Here is a 20,940-nt window from a genome sequence, read left to right on the forward strand (position 1 = left end):
GTTTAAGAAAGGCTTTTTTAGAGCCCCATAATTTCCATTTATCTCACTTTTCTTTGGCATGCACAGCTAGCTACTGATGTGTGATGTTTAAGGGTGTTACCTAGGAAAAGACTACAAAATAGTGATATTCTAAGTCTGTAACTTCTTTTGACAGTTTTTAATTTGACTTACTTGACTGGTTACTTAGTTGCCATTTAAGAAAAGGCAGAATGAAGAAATACCTAATTTGTATTTTTGTGTTAGTTTTTATATCATGAACTGACTTCTCCCAATCCCTGAAGTTGATCTATTTTCCTTGAAGTCATTTCAATCTCATGGATGTCTCATGTATATATATGTGTGTGTGTATGTGTATGCATGTATGAGTGTATGTATGTATGTATGTATGCATATGAATATATGTGTATATACATATGTATACATGTATATAATCTCATAATATATGTCTCTGTCTCTCTCTTTCTCTCTGTGTGCAACTGTTCATGCTTATGCAGAGGCCAGAAGACACCCTTCAGCGTTTTCTTTCTTCCAGCACTGGGTAAGGCCTGTCTTCCATTGTAATCACTTGGTGGTGACTGATAAGTTATTATAGTATTAATTGTAGTCTCTTATTGTTTTTCATGAGGTTCAGCACATTTTCTGCTTATGGTCTAGTTGAGGCACCTGTTGTTGTACCTCTGTTTGTCTATTGTACTTGAATATCTTTCTCTAGTTTATTGTACATTATGGATACCGGCTCTCTGACCTATAAATTTTGTTCCCTGGTTTCCATATTTACTGAGTAATGTTGTCTTTTATTGAATAGAAGTTCTTGGTTTTTATGCAGATGAATAATAATCTTATCCTTAATGGCTAGTGCCTTTTATGTATTTTAAGAAACATTTACCTATCAAGAAGCCATTAAGATTAATTACTGTGCTGATTTTCACATTTAAATCCATATTATCTTTAGAGTTTTTTGCCTATGTAGTAAATTAGGGGTCACATTACTCTCCCTTCCTCATTAATATCCACTCTTCAGTTTTGTAATATGAAGACAATCAGTAGATGCCTTCTTGGATCCAAGCACAGAAAAGCAATTCTAGATGTTGACCTGCTTCACTGGGTTTCTATCCTGTGCCGTGATTCCTCACTACCGTGGTAGCCGTGTGGTGTCTGTAAGACAACATCTTGTAATTCTGTGTTGTTCAGGCTTTCCTGTTTCTTCTCTGAGACAAAATGACAAATGTTTCACATTCCATAAAAAGATCCAAGTTCAATGTTTTACCATTGTGAAAGGCAGGCCACTTCTTATTTCTCTTAGTTGTTGCCAATGATACTGTCTACAGTAAAATAATAACCCGTTGGCTCATTCCTTTGGGACAAACATTTCAGACTTTCAAGAACACTTCAGGAAACATTTTCCAGGATATATATTTTTTTGCTCCTTTATTTGGTTTGCAAGAAAAAATAAGGTGTCTTGGATCATATATCATTCTTCTGAGGTTCAGGCAGTACAGGTATAAGCAGTGTTAGATATACATTGGGGAGGAAGGGGACAGAATGAGATGTTCACATTTAATTGAATCATCATAATAACCCATTGAATAACTTGACTCCTTTTGTCTCCAAAACTGAGTGGCCCAGGAGTAATACTTGTCTCGTTGAAATATTTCAAATTACAGCTCTTTCCCAAGGCCAGTTCCCCCGCACCCCCCCCCCCACACTTTTACTTTAGGTCTTATGAGTGGAGTGTTGACAGCCTGTGGCTTTGAACCTTGTCCCCTGTTGAAAAACATTTGTCTTGGGATTCAAGGCAGAATCCCACCATCTTGGAGCTGGACATTTTGGAGCTGAATCCTCCCCCAGATTTAGCACCAAATGGTCAAAGAAATGCTCAGCAATGCATAAACCTACTTGGTCACTCAGAGATAGGCAAAGCTTAGGAAAGCAATAGCATAGAAGGCTAGCATGCTCCTGTGGATCTTCAGGGATAGTAACCAGTGGGATCATGAGAAGGCATCAGTAGGAAAAACAAGGGCTCCTGGAGGCTATCTAGTTATACTTTGCATGTTAAATACAAAGGTTAAGTATGGAGGATGTGGGGCCAATTCAATATCAGCCTTTAGGCTAGGCAAGAGAGGCTTATAGTCTGCACTCTGAAGACTTCCTAAAAGGGTTCCTTCCTGGTTGCATAGCCGTTTGTAATATTCTTTATTTGGAAATGTAAGACTAAGACACCAGTGTCCTCTTGGTTTAAGGATATACTGTAGAGTTAAACTTTTGAGTTCCTGTGCAACAATTATTTTCATGCTATCATTTCTTTTTTTTTTCTTTTCAATGCAGTTTATTCAGGAACCTTGAACAATCCTCGGACCCCGGGGAAAGCCAGCCCACAGCTTAAATAGCCTCTGGGTAGCCAACCCAGGCGTGCCACGGGGGCAATGCAGATAGGTCCACATACATGGAAGCAAGCCAGATCCTCAGCCTTAGCCAAATGTGGAATTGTTCGTGACAGAGAGCACTCACCATCGGGAAGGTGGAAGGTGGAAACCAGCTCCATCTTTAAGGCGCGGCATTACGCAGCTCTCTACAGTTCCCCCTTTTTGTTTTAGATGCATCAGGCAAGAGTAGAGGTCTGATCTCTGATATTAGAAATAAATTGGGACTTTGTACAGATGTTCATTTAGGTGTCATCCACCCAAAGAGCATCAGACCCGTCAGATACCTTTTTCTCAGAGGCGGGACCTGGGGCATCAACCCGCATGCAATCAGACATGCTCTTCTCTGGGTCCAAAGCGGCTGACCCTGAGTGCAGTGCTTATCATGCTATCATTTCTAATGTGTTTGTGAGAATCCTTGGGATTAAAGTTTTGGTTACAAGAAAAAAAAGTCTTCCTATAATCAATGAGAAACATTTAGAAAGATGAAATGAGTGAAACACCAAGACTTAAAAGCTACAGGAATTGATGGAGTAGGTAAGGGGTAAAGGGTTTGAGAAGAGAAGAGGTAGATGAGCTAGGAAGTGATAACTGTCACAGTGGGAAAGGACATGGTTCTGAAATCAGAAGCAGTAGATTGCTAAAGAAGAGCAAGCACTTTTAAGGTCTTGAGAGGCAAAGATTTTAGGGTACAAGATGATCTAAAGTCAACAAAATAATTTTTGTGACTTGTAGTCCTTATTGTTGTGTGAGAGTTGTTTAATTCAGAAGTAATCTCAGAAGGTAAAAACCACAGGTGTTCATAGTAAAAATCTTTGGACACACACCAGGCAGGGAGTACCTAGGATATGCAGGCTGATGCCAGGGTATGCTTCAACTCCACTGATTTTTTTTCCTTCCAAGAGGACATCAAAGGATGAGCTCATATCTCAGAAAAGTCAGGCCACTTGTGAAAACTGGTCAAATGGCATCTCCATATGGACCCATCAGTGACTGGTTGGGGGTCCTGCAAAGGTGAGTCTAGCGTATCCTTTCTCAGTTGGTTCTTATCTTCTTGAGATACGCACTGGGCCTAGAACTCCAGCGCTCACTGCCTTTACCAAACAGAAGGGTTTTGTCAGCAAGGTTTGTTGCTATTAGCAAATGTTTGTGAAATGGTAAGCTTGAACGGTGTCTTACAGAAGGTGACTAAAAAGTGATGCAAGGAGGCTGACGGATTTAACCCACGAATAGCTGATAGGCAAGGACCATGAGATTGTTGTCTCTAATGAATGCTAATAAGGTAAATTTCTTCCTTCAGTCTTTCCACACTACTCCATCAGTTACACAGCAATAATGTATCTTGTATCTCTGGGCTGTGAAGTGGATGACTAATAAAATATCTCCTCTGGGCAAACAATGACTAGGTGAGACACACTAGAAACCAGAAAAGAAATTTGGTTATGCTGCAATACAGCAAAGGACGTATTTGTTTCTTTTGCAGAAGGGAAGTCGAAAGCCATTATGTTAGCCAAGCATGGTAGGGTATGCCTGAGGTTTCAGCACTGAGAAGGCTGAGGAAGAGGCACTACAGGTTCGAGGCTAGCCTTGAAGAGACTGTTTCAAAAACAGAAGCAAAACAAGAATAAAGACAACATATTTTGTAGAAGCTGAGATGAACACATGACTATTTTAATGTTTTTGCCACACATAATCATGCCCGTGACTCCTCCAGAGGATGCATCATTTAAGTTGTGATTGGAGTCACAGTGAGAAGCCCTTATTTCACTTTCCTCCACCAGTGGTTCTTTCTTTTTCTATCATCTCTTCATTTTATTGTTTTATGTCTGTAATTTTATTATCTTTTTATTTGTAATTAATTAATTAATTAATTATAATTTATTCACTATGTATCCCAGCTGTAGCCCCCTCCATTGTCTCCTTCCAGTGCCACCCACCCTCCCTCTTCTACCCCTATGCCCCTTCCCTCTGGCATAGAAACAGACTACTGTTGGATCAAGGGCATCAAATTAAAGACCCAGAAATAAACCCACACACCTACAGAGACTTAATTTTTGACAAAGAAGCCAAAACCGTCATTGGTTCTTAATTACAAGTGGCTATAAGATCTTCCTTGCACTTCTGTTCATGTTCCCTGCCACTGCCCTGGTTCAGACTTTTTATCTGGACATCCCAACATCTTCCTTCTTCATTCCCTTCCTTCTTCTTTAACTCTACTTCAGTCTGCTTCTGTATTAGAAACCTTTGCCAGATTGGTCCACCCCAAATCCAGATGTGCCCATCCTATTCCATGCCATAAAACATCCTCAGCATGTCTCATCACCTAAACTGGTACCCTGAAATTAGACTCTGAGCTGTGGACATTTTTTTATTTTGTCAGGTCACTATTCACTGGTAATATGAATCCTGGAAGATTTTATTCAGGACAGGAACAATAAACTTGTTGTTTTCAACATACTTCTTCATTATCTAACTGATCTATACTAGCGCATGAGATTGCACCTCTCACCCCCTGGAAGAGAGCTCATAATATTTGCCTCAGTTGTAGTTTTCCTGCATCATTTCTGCTAGACCCATCTGCCTACTATATTACAGAAAATTTTTGGTTTGAGACTATGCTGAGTTTTTTGAGGCCTCTACATCTCTCAATGTGATGCTCATACAAAGGAAGTGGTTGTTGTTGTTGTTTTTGTTTGTTTGGGTGGTTTTTAAAGAACCTCACTGTGTAGCCCTAGATAGAACTCACTATATCAGTCAGGATGGTCTCATCTTCACAGTGATCCCTTTGCCTGCCAAGCCTTCACGTCTGTCTTGAAGTGTTTTTATATCAGTGCTTACAGATTAATACAGGTGTCACATACTTTATAAAGATTTTTCTGGTCTCCCAAGATTAAATGGGCTACTCTTGCCTTTCGGTCCACTAACTCACCAGTTCATCCATCTGTCCATCCATTCATCCATCCATACATCTATCTATCCAACAATATACTATTCATCTTTGTGGGAGGAAAAAAAAACACCCAAAACAGATTTTTACCCCAAGTTTCACCATTCAAGCTCATAGTCAGACACATTATATTAGAGAAGCTTGACTACAATGAAGGGTATGAATGTATCAAGGAGGTAGTGCAACTGGAAAGACGGGTAGGCTGGAAGTTCTTCAGAAACACAAGGTAGATGGATTAGAGTCTGTTGCTGAGACCCTGGCAGCACGTACTGAGGAACTGAGTCAAGGCAGCTGCGGTGAGGAGGGTGGGATGGAATGGCCTAAAGGACTTGGCTGGGGGAGGAATGGCTGCGAGGGTCAGCAACTGCTTGGCTGTTACAGGAGAGGGGAAAGGGTAAGTACCAGTGTTCTGGGCTGCGGACTGGAAATGCAAGTTGTGGACATGAGAAACACAGGAGGGAAGAAAGAACAAGGGGAAGAGTGATCTGTTGAATTGCTGACATGCCCCTGGGACATTCAGGGCTGTTTCAGGGATACGCTGTGGAGGCCATCCCCAGCTGGGCAGTAGCTGAAGTCATTTTCTAAGCCTTGCAGATAGTAAGAGGGATATGACTCACTACAGAACTTTGGAGAACCTGGCAGCAAAGGTCAAGAGAGACAGAAGAGAAACGAGGAAGGAGAATAATGTCACAGACCCAGATTCCGCATGTGACCATAAGGAAAGATAGTTCTGCCGATGACACCCACCATGGCAATAATTTGTGATTACTATCTTCCAATATTGAACTTTTTATTCTGGGCTATCCTATAAATTATTGTGCATAGGCTGCTATTAAGACAGCATTTTGCCCTTGAGTACCTCTTGCAATTATTTACCTGCAGCAGGAGTCCCTAGGAGTGCTAAATTTCCTGAAGAAGCCAGTGCTATTGTTTTTAACTTATCAGTGCCTGTGGGAAGCTTTGTGATCATCTTCAGTCATTCATTCATATGAGGAACATATGTTGCAATAAAAAATTTAAAAATGAAAATTTAAACTCTCCCCAAACCCCATGGTAACCCACTAGCGAGCACCCCTGATGTGCCACAGGCTCAGTCATTTTCGTTTTGTTATGAAACCCTATTTTCCTTGGTTTGGTCTATGCCTTTTTTTTTTTTTTTTCTTCAGTGCCCATTCAAGGAGGTTGGGCAACCTTGCTTCATTGGTATTTTTGGTGTCTGCTGTAGTGCCTACACTAACTTATGTACTTGCAGGCTTTGCAGTGTGCATGAGGTAGTTGGAGACCTTTTCTGTTCTCCTCCTGTCTCTCTGACAAGCTCTGCTCATTCCATGTTGTATCTGGCTGATGATGTTATAAGAACATAATAACGGTTATCCAGTTTTTCTATTAAACAAGAAAATAGCAAGGGTGGGTCTCCAAATACCCATTAGTGTGGGAGAGGACTTGAGGCAAGACAGTTGTGCATGAATTCAAACATTTCACTTATAAATGACAAAAGTCCAGGCTGGAGACTTAGGGAAGAGTTGATAGTACAGCTCTTGTGCCAATTCCTCCTGCTCAGGAAAGGCTTATCCGTTGAGTAATACACACTCATCCTTCAGATAGTAATCCACTGCACTTTATCCATGTGAGCATGAGTCTATGTAAACACCATGCAGAAAACACCTATATTAATGTTTGACCAAATATTGGAAAAGCTGGCTCAGAAACACTAACAACATTAACTGTCATAGTATCCAATAGTGTGGTGTTCAAAGCCTTAGACGGTAGCATATGTGCGCGCTGTTTACCCTCTTTACCTCTAATGCTGCCATGGTTATTTTCACTGATCTTCAAACAGTTGACCCCACTTTTGAAGTTCAGGAGGAACAGTTTTTAAACCTGAGTGGAGATTCTGCTGAGCCCCACCTGGGCTGGTGCTAAGCAGCCCAGGAGACAGTCATGGGTAACTCTTAGCTTCAGAATTCTTACTAAGAACATAAGAAGCTTTATCAGCTACCTTCAGCTGTTCTTAATTAGGAATGTAACATACAGTTGCCTAGAATATGTTTTTATTATAGGTCCCTACCGACCCTGTGTTAAGCACCAGGTCATTTTTTTGAGGGCCATCCGAAATAAGTTTTGACGATGAAAAAGATAGCATTTGTATTTGAGAAAATGGATGTTCCAGAAAAGGATGAGGATTTGCCCAGTGTTCCTTGGCCTACTTATCCACTGGAACAAAATTCACACCCTGAAGCCTCGCTGTGGACAACGCCGGTTGTTCTGTCAGCTCAGTAGTTTGTGGGTCAGGAATTCAGTTAGTCTCTGTGCTACAGTGACTGAGTTCTACCTAGGCTGATTCAAATGACTAGAGTCACTGAGATCACTTGTCTAATAGGTTGGGGTTGGCTATCTCTCGGATCCCTCGATTTTCTTCAAATCGTGTTTACTGGGATGGGATGTCCAAGTTTACATTTTTTTACTTACACTTGGCTGGACCTGACCTCCTCCTTTTCCCTATAGCTTGTGCTTCCTGACATTACGGAAGTCCGGGGTAATTGAACTTCTCTATGGAACTAACCTCTCCCAGGTTAGAGTTTGCAAAAATCTACAAGACCTTCCTTTTATGAGTTGTCTCCATGAGTCTCAAATTGTCATGTCTATCATAATTTATTGGTCAAGCAAATCATTTAAGCCAGCTGACATTTAAAGGAAGAGAATTGGGTCCCCATCTCTACAAAAGAGAGATAACAAAAACTTTCAACCACCTTTAATTTGTAAGAGTCAAAACTGGGACATGGAGCTGAGATTTTTTTTTTTTTTACTTGCCTTCCAAAGCCTTGCCTTTTTGCTTAGTTGCTTTGTCTCTGTCAGCACTCATGTGTGGTGGCCACAGGGATCCCCATTGTGATAAGTGCCCTGGGTCACAATGTAAATAGATAGCCAGCTGCAAGAGTGCCATGGCTTGACAACCTGTGACATGTCAGGGCGGGGCAATGAGAAGGGCTAGCCGGCACCAATATCCTTCTTGGGAAAAGGGACATCAATGCCATCTCTCACCCTGTAGGTGGCCCAGGGCTTGAGAGAAAAACATGGGACATGCTAATGACTGGTGCTAATGAGGGCCAGGAACAGGAGGGAGGGAGGGAGTCCATGACCATATAGTGGAGAGATAAGGCGAATGGGGAAGACATCGTCGTCGGAGGCCCAGCCTTCTGCTGTATCCACCATCCAGAAGGAAGCCAGTCTACCCACAATAGTCCTCCAAACATAGAAAGCAAAAACTTCATTTCCTGCAGTCTTTCTTTGCCAACCAGACTAGAAGAAGTCAGCAACTCTAGTCTCAGGGGAATTAAACAAGCCTACAGCAAGGATTAAGACAAGTCAGCTTGGAAACCTTGCTTTTTCTCTCTCTGGGAGCAGTATTGTGGCATTGAGAAGAATGAAGACCAAGTTTGTGGTAAACTGTCTCAAAACCCTTGTCCTCATCTACTCCTTTGTCTTTTGGATCACAGGGGTGATCCTGTTGGTTACTGGAGTCTGGGGAAAGCTTACTCTGGATATCTATATCTCTCTTCTTGCCAGGGACTCTGCAAATGTTCCCTTTGTGCTCATTGGAGCAGGTGCCCTGGTTGTCATGTTTGGTCTATTTGGATGCTTTGCTGCATGCCGAGGCAGCCCGTGGATGCTGAAGCTGTACACTTTGTTTCTGTCCTTGGTGTTCCTGGCTGAGGTTGCTGTTAGCATTCTAGGGCTTATATGTCACCATGAGATCAAGAACAGACTCCTGAAGGTTTACACCAATGCTGTGCAGAATTATAACGGCGATGATGAGAAGAGCCAGGCCGTGGACCAGGTGCAGTACACCCTGAACTGCTGTGGCATGAACAACTACACCAACTGGGAGAACAGCACATACTTTCTGGATCATGGTATCCCTAAAAGTTGCTGTAAGGATGTAGTTGACTGTAATCCTGAGGATCTACACAATCTGGCCACAGCTGCCAACAAAGTTAACCAGAGGGGCTGTTATGTTCTGGTGATGGGTTTCTTGGAGGCAAACATGGAGATCATCATTGGAGTGCTGTTTGCAGTCACATTCTCCCATTTGGTTGGCATGAGGCTGTCCTGTTGTCTGTCCCGGTTCATCATGACCCATCAGAATGAGATTATGTGAAAAGTTTTCCAAGAACAAGAGAGGAAGAAGACTGTTTCCAAGGAGAACTACTCCACCCTATGAAAGACTTGCAAAGAACATTGATGCACAGAACTCATTCTCCCTGCTCTGCTTTCACTGCCTTCCTCCTCACAGGTCCTGTCCCATACAGGTTGCTGACACTCCTACCTGATCACTGCTCCAACTTTTAGCCCACATGAAGGACTGTTCATCTCCTGAAGCCCTGATATGTTACACCGTGCAATCACCTGCAGCCAGTCATAGTGAACCCCACTCTACAGCCCTGTGTGTTCAAGATCTCCCTCATGTTTTGGGTCCACAGGCAGCTTATTGTGGGAGACTAGCTATCACAGTATCACTGGCCTCCTGTGGTCCTGAATGAAGGATGGGAGTCTGCCGCCCTTCATCATGGTCCATAAATGCCATGCATCAGTAGATCGATAACCATATGGCATTATCAGTTATTTGGGTTTAATCTTGTTTGCTTTGGTTTTCACTTTTGCTGGGGTCTTCCCTACTTTCTTTAGGATGCCTAAGGATGTGAAGAAACATGTCAGAAGTTATAAGATGAAGAAAGCATGCGTTATCGTGGAAAACTATCAAGTGTGCAAATTCTAGCTGGTTCCACACCTGGGTTTGGAGCTTAGTGCATATTGGCCACTCAGTTGAGACCCACACAAGCTCATTTCAAGGCTGTGTTGTTTCTTCCCTTGAAAGTAATGATGTCAACTCTGGTTTTCCTTATCAACTAACTGCTATTTTTTTTCTTTTCCTTTTCTGTATTTTTTTCTTTCATTGAGACTTCGAGGGCTTCATATCAACTTAAAAATGGGTAGAGAGGGGGAACAAAAGTCAAATATTTTAAAAAGATATTTTAAAAACAGTGCCTCTGGGCTTCAGGGTTAATTTAGTTGGTAGAGAGTTGGCAGTGCAAACATAAGGATCTAAGTTGGTACCTCAGAAAAGCTAGATGTGATGGCCTTCACTTATTATTCCAGGGCTGGGGAGGCCGCACAGGTAGACCTCACACTTATTGGCTGGCCCACACAGCTTAATTTGCAAGATGAAGGCCAGTGAGAAACCCAGCCTCAATAAACAAGGTGGATAGCATCAGAGAAATAAAAGCCTAGTCTGACCTCTGGCCTCCACACCTCCATACATAAGCACCCACACACACATATACTTTCCTCCAAACAACCTCCTCTGTTTAGAATGGCAACAAGATGTATCATTATTTATAAGCATTTGTGATGTGTGCATTGATAAACAGAGCAATTATGAATAGCCTGAAAAGAGAGGTGCCTCTGGAGCTCCTGTGTGTAGCCTGTTCTCTTCCACTTCTCTGTCTCACTGGAAGTTAATGGAGAATTGCAGATAATCTTCTGGTATACTAATAAAGGCTCTTGGTTAATAACCCTTCTTTGGGCTGATCTTTGTGACCTGTTAGGTCCTCCATTGGGGAACTTAGAGGAATGCTTCTTTTCTAAAAGTAGTTTTTAAATCTAATTAGTGGTGCTGCATTTGGGATGTGGCCTTTACCTCCCATATAGAACTTTCTTTGAACACCATGAAAACCTCGAGATGAGGGAATGGAGCTAGCTGATTGTGGCACTTTGCCTCTTATTGTCCAGTCATTGTTGCTAATAGACACACGTGAGTCATTGTACCAAAGTCCAGGGCATGAGTCATGGTCACACCAGTAGTTACAATGGTGCCACGTTCTTGTCCAGAGATAGGGGTGGATGTGAGCATCATAATTCCCAGTAACAGCTGAGCTCATGAAAACTCAGAGACCATTCTGGGAAGAGATCTTCTTCTAAACAAACTACAACAAAATAAGGTTTTATTTTCCTGTCTTTTTTTTTTTTTTTTGCAAATGTATGATAGGTTTCTTGCAGTCATCATGTAACCACGTGGGGAAAGGCAAAAAAATCTAAACCATACCAAACAAAACAGCATACTCCAGCTACTGGGATTTAAAAATCAGAATGGCTGCAGCTTATCTTCTGTGTTTTAAGCCATTCTTGGGTTTTCTGTTTGTTTGGACTCTGGTCACCCAGCATTTGAAGACTAGTCTGCATTTCAAGTAAAGACGTGGCTCATGGTCTCTTGAATCTTCCTTGGAGACAACAGATACCCAGATTCTAAGCTCAGAAGTCCATTCCTGGTTTACTTGAAAAACATGGGTGAGTAGAGACAGACAGAGGCAGGCAGAAGCAGGCAGAGACAGAGAGACATAAAGGAACTAGAATAGAGAGGTGACACTCAAGAAAACTCAGATTTCTAGGGTATTTTTTTTCTAACCATGCCCAGAACATAGACTTCTAGATCTAGCATGGACACTGAAGGACCTGTGTTAAGCCCTCTTCCCTGAAGAGGCATCTACCATGATAGCACATTTCCCATCGTCGACTAGATTTCGAGTGTGGCGTTCTGCGTCTTTAATGGGGGATGGAAAGGACAGAGAGTGGTACTTTCACATCTGTGTTATGACACGCTCGTACTCTATGTTGTAGAAAGGAATCTGCGTGTGCACGTTACTGCCACGCCAGCAGGGACACAGGAGTAAGGTCTGCTTGTTCTGAGTTAATCCCCTTTGCAGCCCAAATACTCCTGGGGCAGTGCAAGGGTGACAGCAGCAGAAATAAACTGGAGTATGAATTTCTTGGAGTGCCCAAAGCCAGATAACCACAGAATGAAAAAAAAAAGGGAGGGGAGGAAGGCAAGAGAAGCACATGCATCCCGTGTCTCAAAAGCATGGCTGACCACCTGACCAGAAGAGCAAGACAGAGGTCTGCACCGATAGATTCTTGGGCCCCACTCAATCTTTCTGGCTGGGGATGAAATAAAAGACAGGGTTTTAGAGTGTTAACCCACTGTCTTAGTGATTTTTAAAGACCTAATTTCTCTCTCTGCTCATAGATATTTGTGACAGGCAGCAATTAAACTCCAATGTTGAGTTGTAATTTAATTTTGTGGTGGAAAACCTGGTCTTTTGAGGTGGTCAACATTACAAGTGCTGTTACATGAATCCTCTCAGCCTCCTAACTATGGTGTCCTTAGGCTTATCTTCCTTCAGCTGTGAATGTGGATGGACTTTTTTTTTTTTTTTTTTTTTTTGTGAGCGCCATGTCCAATAGAAGTCCCTGGTAGCACTTGAAACCACAGGGTCATGTCTTTCTTGTTCTATCACCACATTTATGCTTGTATTTTTTCTTTTCTAGCTCCTGACTTATCAGTCAGAACGTGAATGTGTGTGTGCCCTAGCCTTGTCCAGAGGCAAGAGACTATTGCCACTTGCCAGCCTAGCCAGGGTCAATGACCTGATTTCTTCTAATCAGACATGTCTGTTTCTTATCAGGTTTCACATAGCCTCCCTTTGAGGGCTTCTGGCACTCTGACTCTTCTGTGTACACCTGTCAGCCTCTACCCTGGAGTGGTGGTTGTTCTTTTTAATTTTAATTTTTTATATCAATTACAGTTTATTCACTTTGTATCCCAGCTGTAGCCTCCTCCCTCATTCCTTCCCAAGCCCACTCTCCCTTCCTCATCTCCTCCCATGCCCCTCTCCAGGTCTACTGATAGGGGAGGTCCTCCTCCCCTTCCATCTGATCCTAGTCTATTAGTTCTCATCAGGACTGGTTGCATTGTCTTCTTTTGTGGCCTGGTAAGGCTGATCCCCCTTCAGGAGGAGGTGATCAAAGAGCCAGCCACTGAGTTCATGTCAGAGACAGGCCCTATTTCCCTTACTAGGGAACCTACTTGGACACTGAGCTGCCATGGGCTACATCAGTGCAGGGGTTCTAGGTTATCTCCATGCATGGTCCTTGCTTGGAGTATCAGTCTCAGAAAAGACCCCTGGGCCAAGATTTTTTGGTTCTGTTGCTCTCCTTGTGGAGCTCCTGTCCCCTCCAAGTCTTTCTATTTTCCCTTTCTTTCATAAGATTCCCTGCACTCTGCCCAAAGTTTGGCTATGAACCTCGGCATTTGCTTTGATACCCTGCTGGGTAGAGTCTCTCAGAGGCCCTCTGTGGTAGGCTCTTGTCCTGTTCCCTGTTTTCTCCTGCTTCTGTTGTCCATCCCATTTGCCTTTCTGAGTGAGGATTGATCATTCTTATCCTAGGTCCTCCTTCTTGCTTAGTTTCTTTAGGTGTGCAGATTTTAGTATGTTTATCCTAAATTATATGTCTAATATCCACTTATAAGTGAGTGTGTACTATGTGTGTCTTTCTGCTTCTGGGATACCTCACTCAGGATGATCTTCCCTAGATCCCACCATTTCTTAGTCAGTTCTTTCAGACCAGATCCAGCTTGAGCACCTACATGAATTTCTCCAGCATCCAGTCAGCTGCTACAACACCTCTGAGTTTGGATTTCAGTTCTTCCTCAACTCCTTGCTAAACATTTACAGTTGCTCATGTGTCACTGACTCATATTTCTTTAAAATTTTTTTTTTCATCAGGTGCTGAAGTTATCCATCCTTTCACTCTCTCCTGGTCTATCCTGAAATTTCTGTCTCCTGATTGAAGTGATATGTCAAGTTTCAGGGCTAAGATAATTAAAATTTTGATAACTTTGATTCTTATTTTTCTCATTTCTGTGACCTAATACCAAATCAAAATCTACTTAGTAGAGGAGAGCTTTGTTTTGGCTTACAGTTTGAAGGATTACAGTCCACCCATCATGGTGGGGACGTTAGGCAGCAGGAGCATGCAATTACTGGATTCATTGCATCCACCGTCAGGTAGCCCAGTGTGATGACTGATTATGCTCAGCTCATGTTCTACTTTTCACCTAATCTTCAGTTCCAGCCCATGGGGTTATGATGGGTCTTCCTCATCAGTTAACCTACTTAAGAAACCCCTTGTAGCTATGCCAGAAGTTTGTCTCCTAGGCAATCTTAGATCCAGTCACTTGCAGAAACTGTCATCATGATTACCCATGCGATGGGGAAGTGAAGTCCCTCTAAGGTAGGGACATCCGTGAGCATGTTGGCTGAGCTGGAAGAAAAGACAGAGGAGATGACAGCATCAGGGGGATGGCTGCTGACTTTTCCATGAGCCAATAAAGGCACTTCACAGGCTGGCCCACATGGAGGTCCACATAGTTCTTGGCTCTCTATCCAGGCTTCAAAAGCACAAATCTAAGGAGAACTGCAGGAGAGAATGTGTCAGCCAGATCTGGCCATTAGGGAGCACTGTCTGATGGTATTCTGATGAACCAGGGCAGGCACTGGCTAAGGCACTTGTGATCAATGCTGATAGTAACTTGCCATTTTCCACAAAAGCCCCTCAAGTCTCTAGTTCCTCCCTGTAAATGTCCTTCTTGGACCCTTTTTCCAGCCTCCTAGACAAGTCTATATGTTTAGACTTAGAGGGCAGGCTTCTGGCTAGTGGCCTGATGGCCCAGGGTAGCTTAGCCATCAACTAGCATTCCCAAATATCCCACAGAGACCTATGCCTGAGATTCAGAATGAGAACTCATCGGAATGTCATGGGAGTTCCCAGAATCACAAATAATTAGATATTCTAGATATGTTTTCAAAGTAGCACAGAGTAATTATTAACATTTTCAAAAGTATTTTAGCAGTATTTTCAGAGAAGTTATAGCTTATGGAAAATTGTCAAACTCTGGAAAATGCTAGTGACTACTATGCAACAGAAATTCTACATCACAGCTTTCAGTTTCCACTAGGCTTTATGACCAACTTAAGGTCTAATTTACGTTCTTCATAAACTCAGACAGTAGTACTTCTCTGTTGCATTAGGAAACCTTGACTACATGCATTTATTATTCTTTATTTTATGTTTGAGAGTGGTGTCGGCAGCAGACAGGGCTAGGAACATGTCCCTGTCACATGGCCAGAAGATGTACAGATTAGAGTACAGCATTTCTCTTCTGCCTGTTTCTCTTGCTTCCTGGAGGAGATGACCTTTCCCTCTGCAGAACTGCTCTTGCTTTCTATCTAGCTCACTGGGTTTTTTCACATTACTGATCGCTCTACATTGATTGTTAAACAATTCCCTCCATTTTCCCCAAGTTTCATATCATTTTTCTTGGTATTTTGATATAAGATACATTCAGCTCTGGGGCTGGAAAGATGGAACAGTGATTTAAGAACACTATTGCGTATCATTTTAGCTTTTTATGGTATGCAACCATGCTTGGGGAGAATGTCCTGCTTCAATGGCTGTAAAGGCCTGAATGATCATGGCTGCATCACACTGTTGTGAGACTCTAATCTTGCATATATACCACAGGCAAACCAAGGAGACCAACACCAGAAGGCCTGCTAACACTCCCATGCCCGCCCATTCCTTCAGATGATTCATGGCTGCAGCAATCCATGTTGATAATCCTGTGGCTAGTCCTGCGTCCACTCCGGTAGAATTTACTGTGACAATGGCCACTCTCAGCTGCTCCATCGTAGTATCGAATTCTCCAGTCCAATTACCTAAAATATAGCTCGACAATTGTTTAGACAGATTTGCAGCACAGGAAAAATTCTCATGTTGTATGCTAGTGACACAAAGTCCAGCATACTTTCATTGACAGCCAGGTTGAGCGATTTGCCATAGGGTATCAATTTGCTCCTGCAAGAGGTCAATCCTCTGATTGAACACCATCAAGCTTCCTTTTAGTTGAGCATTAATTCCTTTATGTACAACTAAGGCATGCGCTACATTGGCTAAATGATTATTCAGGGTCTGAGCAGTCTGCCCAGTATGACTCATGGCTAATGCCCTGGTGGTAGCTCCAACAGCCGTCAATGAGATGGTAGTAACAATGGTGGCTGTAGTTCCAAGATCCCTTTTCTGTCTGAAGAGAGTCATAGTGTGAGGGGCATCAATGGGCACAGGCACCCAGTGAGGCATGCGAGTAACCAGGGCATACCTAAATTTACTAGCATTCCAGCATTGGGCAAAAAAGCAAGTATCATTACCACAATTACTTGGCTCTATCTGGCTAATAATGAATAAAAATGGGGGATATACGCTCAGGATGCGAGGCTAAGCACTGCACTCAGGGTCAGCTGCTTTGGACCCAGAGAAGAGCATGTCTGATTGCATGCGGGTTGATGCCCCAGGTCCCGCCTCTGAGAAAAAGGTATCGGACGGGTCTGATGCTCTTTGGGTGAATGACACCTAAATGAACATCTGTACAAAGTCCCAATTTATTTCTAATATCAGAGATCAGACCTCTACTCTTGCCTGATGCGTCTAAAACAAAAAGGGGGAACTGTAGAGAGCTGCGGAATGCTATGCCTTAAAGATGGAGCTGGTTTCCGCCTTCCACCTTCCCGATGGTGAGTGCTCTCTGTCACGAACAACTCCACATTTGGCTAAGGCCGAGGATCTGGCTTGCTTCCATGTATGTGGACCTATCTGCATTGCCCCCGTGGCACGCCTGGGTTGGCTACCCAGAGGCTATTTAAGCTGTGGGCTGGCTTTCCCCGGGGTCTGAGGATTGTTCAATGTTACTGAATAAACTGCATCGAAAAAAAAAAAAAAAAAAAGAACACTATTGCTCTTGCAGAGGACCAGGGTTTCATTTCCAGCACCCACGTGGCAGGTTACAGCCATGTATAACTCCAGTCCCACGGTGTCCTATTGTTCTTCTGACTGCTGTGGGCTCCTGCACATATATGATGCACATAAATACATGCAGACACACATGCATATGTGTTGGGGTTTGGCCTGGTGTTATCTATTCTAATGTTAAGTGCATTCCCCACTGAGGTCTGCTTAATTTCCCCACTGAGGTCTGCCTTATAAGCAGACACTGGAATACCCCAAATGAAATTGCAAACTTTTGCCCCATTGGTTTGAAAATAAAATGCCAACACAGCTGGGGCAAGGTTGATATAGTAGGTGTGGCCAAGGTTCATAGACTTTGGAGACAGGTGAGGATCCCAGAAGGAGGAGAAAGGTGGAGGAGAGAGGAGAAAGCACAATTGCCATGGGATAGAAATAGAACCATGTGGCCCGGGATCTGAATGCCGTGGAAAGGAATGGCCCAGATAAGAATATAAGCAAGTATTTTGGAATTATGGATGGGACATAGTCCAGATAGGAATGATTAAAGCAGATGACCTGGGATGGGGGGTTGGGAGATAATGAGATAGTGTAAGTGGCATTACCGGCACAGCCCAAGGTGAAATAAGGCAAAGCTGAAATCTAACAGGTGTCTATGTCTTTATTGATTTCGGTAACAGGGTTAGATAATACCTCTGTGTTAATTATAGGGCTAATAATAGACATATTAGCATGTTTAAAATTACTTTTAAAATTACCACAATACATATGCATAAGAAAGATATATAAACTTCCTCAGAAATTCTGGGGTGGAATCCCCACATGAATACATTGCCCCTAACCAACAACAAACAGCCTTAATACTTACACCGCTCCCCTGCAATCAGCACAGCTCTTGGACATTTCACAAACCTGCTCTCTTGGTACTCCCCAGTGGGACTGAGTTCCAGCTGGTGAGAACAGTAACTAACTCTGCACCACAGTCTTCAATGTGCTTTCTTCTTTCCCTGTCTCATTTCTGCACTCTCTGAGAATATTTGGGATGCGGGGGTTTGGGGTGTTTTTATGGTATGAATTGTGCTTGCCCCTTCCCTGGTCATATGTTGAAGCACAAGTGTCAGTACTAAAGAGTGTGATTCCATTTGAATACAAGGTTATTGAAGAGGCAACAAGATTCAAGTGAGATCCTGGGGTGGCATATGCTTTTGCCCCATGACTGGAGCTCTTAGGACAACCTCAGTGTAGACATAAATACTCATGAGGGAAGAGGACTAGTGTAGACATGGGGTAAACCATGTTCACAAGCTTGGGTGAAGGGCACGAGAAGAAACCAGCCTCACTGATACCTTGATAAACAACTGGATCTTGGACTTCTGTCTTTCAGAACTGTGAGGCAGTACATTTTTGTGAACAAACCATGCAATTTGTGGTGCTTTGTTATGGCAATCATAGCAAATGAATACTGAATCAACACCAAATAAAATACCCATGCTTGAATTGTTGTCTCCTGGACTGCTAAAGCGGGAAACAAACCAAGAAGGTATTGTTTCCATTTGTCCTCTTGACATGTTGGAAGGAAAGACTTTGCTGACTTCTTAAGCAGCCCAGAAAGATGACTTGAATTTGACTTTGTAGCAATACCCTCATTCTTTCTGGCCTCACCCCTGACTCCCCTAGAAAGCCTGAAGGTGGCCCTTGGGCAATACATTCTGCCTCATCTGGCCGTAGAAGAATAGCAGCCTGAGGATGTCACTTTGACTAAAGTATAACAAGCTGTCTTTGGCACTGCCTCCCAGACAGTGTGTATTGTCTACAGCAGTGTCTCTACTGGTCCCCAAGACGGTTAAATGCCACGTTAAGGAAGGCAGATGATTAGAACCCATGTTAAATTCCACCATTTGCTCTTCCTCTCCGAAAGGAGGTCAGAGTCTCTTTTGAAGGCCAAAGAGAACAAAGACTATGAACTTGTAGATCTGAAAAAAAAAAAAAAAAAGACTGAGAGAATAATGCTTGAGGAGAAGAATCTTGACCTCCCCAGTTGGAAGGAAGTTGGGTATGTTGGTATCCTGAGGCAAGAGCTACAGGAAGCAGGTGAGGCCAGGAGGAACCTAAACAGAAGGCAGGGGTTGGTGGACGCTGGGGGCCTGAGAGGACCCATGGCAAGTAGTCACAATGAGCTCTTTGGGGAGCAGACTCAGAATTCTAGTATGCTAATGTCTATGGGCTGGGAAGATTTATTGTGGCTAAGTGGCTTGCGGTGCTTGGAGACAGATGCATCCCTCCTCCTTCAGCAGTGAGGCCAGATCATCTGTTTTGCTTTCTTCATAAATATGTCTCCCTGAATGTCAACAGGGAGAGATTTGGAAATAAAACAAAAAGGCATTTTCTATGGGGCAGGAGAAACCTTAATTTATCACCAGCTTTTCCACCAAATGAAAACGATTTGCCTCTTGTCTTCAAAGACTGCCGAACAAATGTTTAAAAACTGCAGTAGGTTATTGCAATTTGTGTGCCCACTTAAAAAAAAAAAAACCATAGATAGACAGGTGTTCTGAAAATGTTTTCATACATTGATCCCTGTGAGGGTGGAAGGAAGATGAAATTGCTTGGTAAGTGCTTCCTATGCAGTAGGTCTCTTTTACATAAAGGCGTAGACTCTTCTTCAGCTGGTTTAGTTGCTCTACTTTGGAGCTGGGCCTGGGGTGGGCTTTTTTGGTGGGCTCTGAGAGGCTGCTGAGAAACTCACACATTCACAGTGACCATCAGTGTGATGGTGATGCTGTTTTCAGGCTGCAGAGTGGAGGTGCTGCCCTGGTTCTCCCAAAGAAAGATCCTTGACTGAGTAGTGCTTTTTGGGCACACAGGGAGGAGAAGGGAGAGAGAAGAAGGAAGAAGAGGGAAGAGGAGAGGAGAGGAAAAAGGAGAGGGGAGAAGAGGGGAAGAGAGGGAAGAGGAAAGAAGAGGGAAAAGGAGAGGGAAGAGGAAATGAGAGGTAGAGGAGAGCAGAGGAAAGAGGAGGGAGGGAAGAGATGGGAAGAGGAGGGAAGACAAGGAGAGGGATGGAGAGAGGAGAGGAGAGCTCTTAATAAACATTACATTTCCCTCCTTTCTCTAAAAATCTGAGTCAAGTTTGTGGTTTATACTTAAATGTGTAGCAATTTGGGGTAAAAATTTTAGTGCTAAATGTGGTTTTGGTTCTTTATCAGACTTTTGTTCCAAATGGAATTTTGTCTTATGATGTGTAATCACATACTCCCTCCCCCCTCCCCCCATAACATGCTGGAGCAGATGCTGTGGTATGATGCCCAAATATTCTCTTCAAGATCAAGGTGCTCATGGCCCAGGATCCAGGGGTACTGCCTGCTGATTATTGCAGAATGTTACTCCCCAAGAATTGTTCGGTCCTTGGGTCTTAAGGAACTGTGTCACCCACTGCAGGCCTTATGTTCTCCCTAGTGGTAGTCTTCACATAGAGAATGTTGGATAGAGAGGTGCCGGGGCCTGGAAATCACGTCTCTGGGATAATGGTTCTTTTAGAACATGATGTGGTGACCACCATCCATAAGATCATTTTGTTGCTACTCCATAATTGTTATTCTGCTACTGTTATGAATAGTAATGTGAATGTAATAGTAATGTAATAGTAATAGCAATGCTGATATGTGGAATATCTGATATGTGACCTCCATAAGAGTGGCAACTACAGGTTGAGAACCATTGCTCTAGGACATATCATTTAGGACAGCTCAGCCTCTGCGCTTCCTGTGAGGCATATATATATTCATTCTATCAGTTCTGTTCTTTTAGAGAACCCTGACTAATAAAATTGCCATCACTCAAAAAGTACATCTCACGCATGTGGGATGGGGGAAAGATTGT

The 20,940-nt window shown here is 43.0% G+C and overlaps 1 protein-coding gene across 1 annotated transcript; it reads left to right on the plus strand.

Moving 5' to 3' along the window:
- The first annotated feature begins 8,782 nt into the window (after window positions 1-8,782).
- LOC110547254 (tetraspanin-7-like) lies at window positions 8,783-9,526 on the plus strand. The gene has a single exon (XM_060366265.1). The coding sequence runs from the start codon at window positions 8,792-8,794 to the stop codon at window positions 9,524-9,526; it is 735 nt and encodes a 244-aa protein (XP_060222248.1). The 5' UTR covers window positions 8,783-8,791.
- Window positions 9,527-20,940: the final 11,414 nt, after the last annotated feature.

The sequence above is a fragment of the Meriones unguiculatus genome, chromosome 14 (assembly GCF_030254825.1).
Source record: "Meriones unguiculatus strain TT.TT164.6M chromosome 14, Bangor_MerUng_6.1, whole genome shotgun sequence".
Lineage (NCBI taxonomy): Eukaryota > Metazoa > Chordata > Mammalia > Rodentia > Muridae > Meriones > Meriones unguiculatus.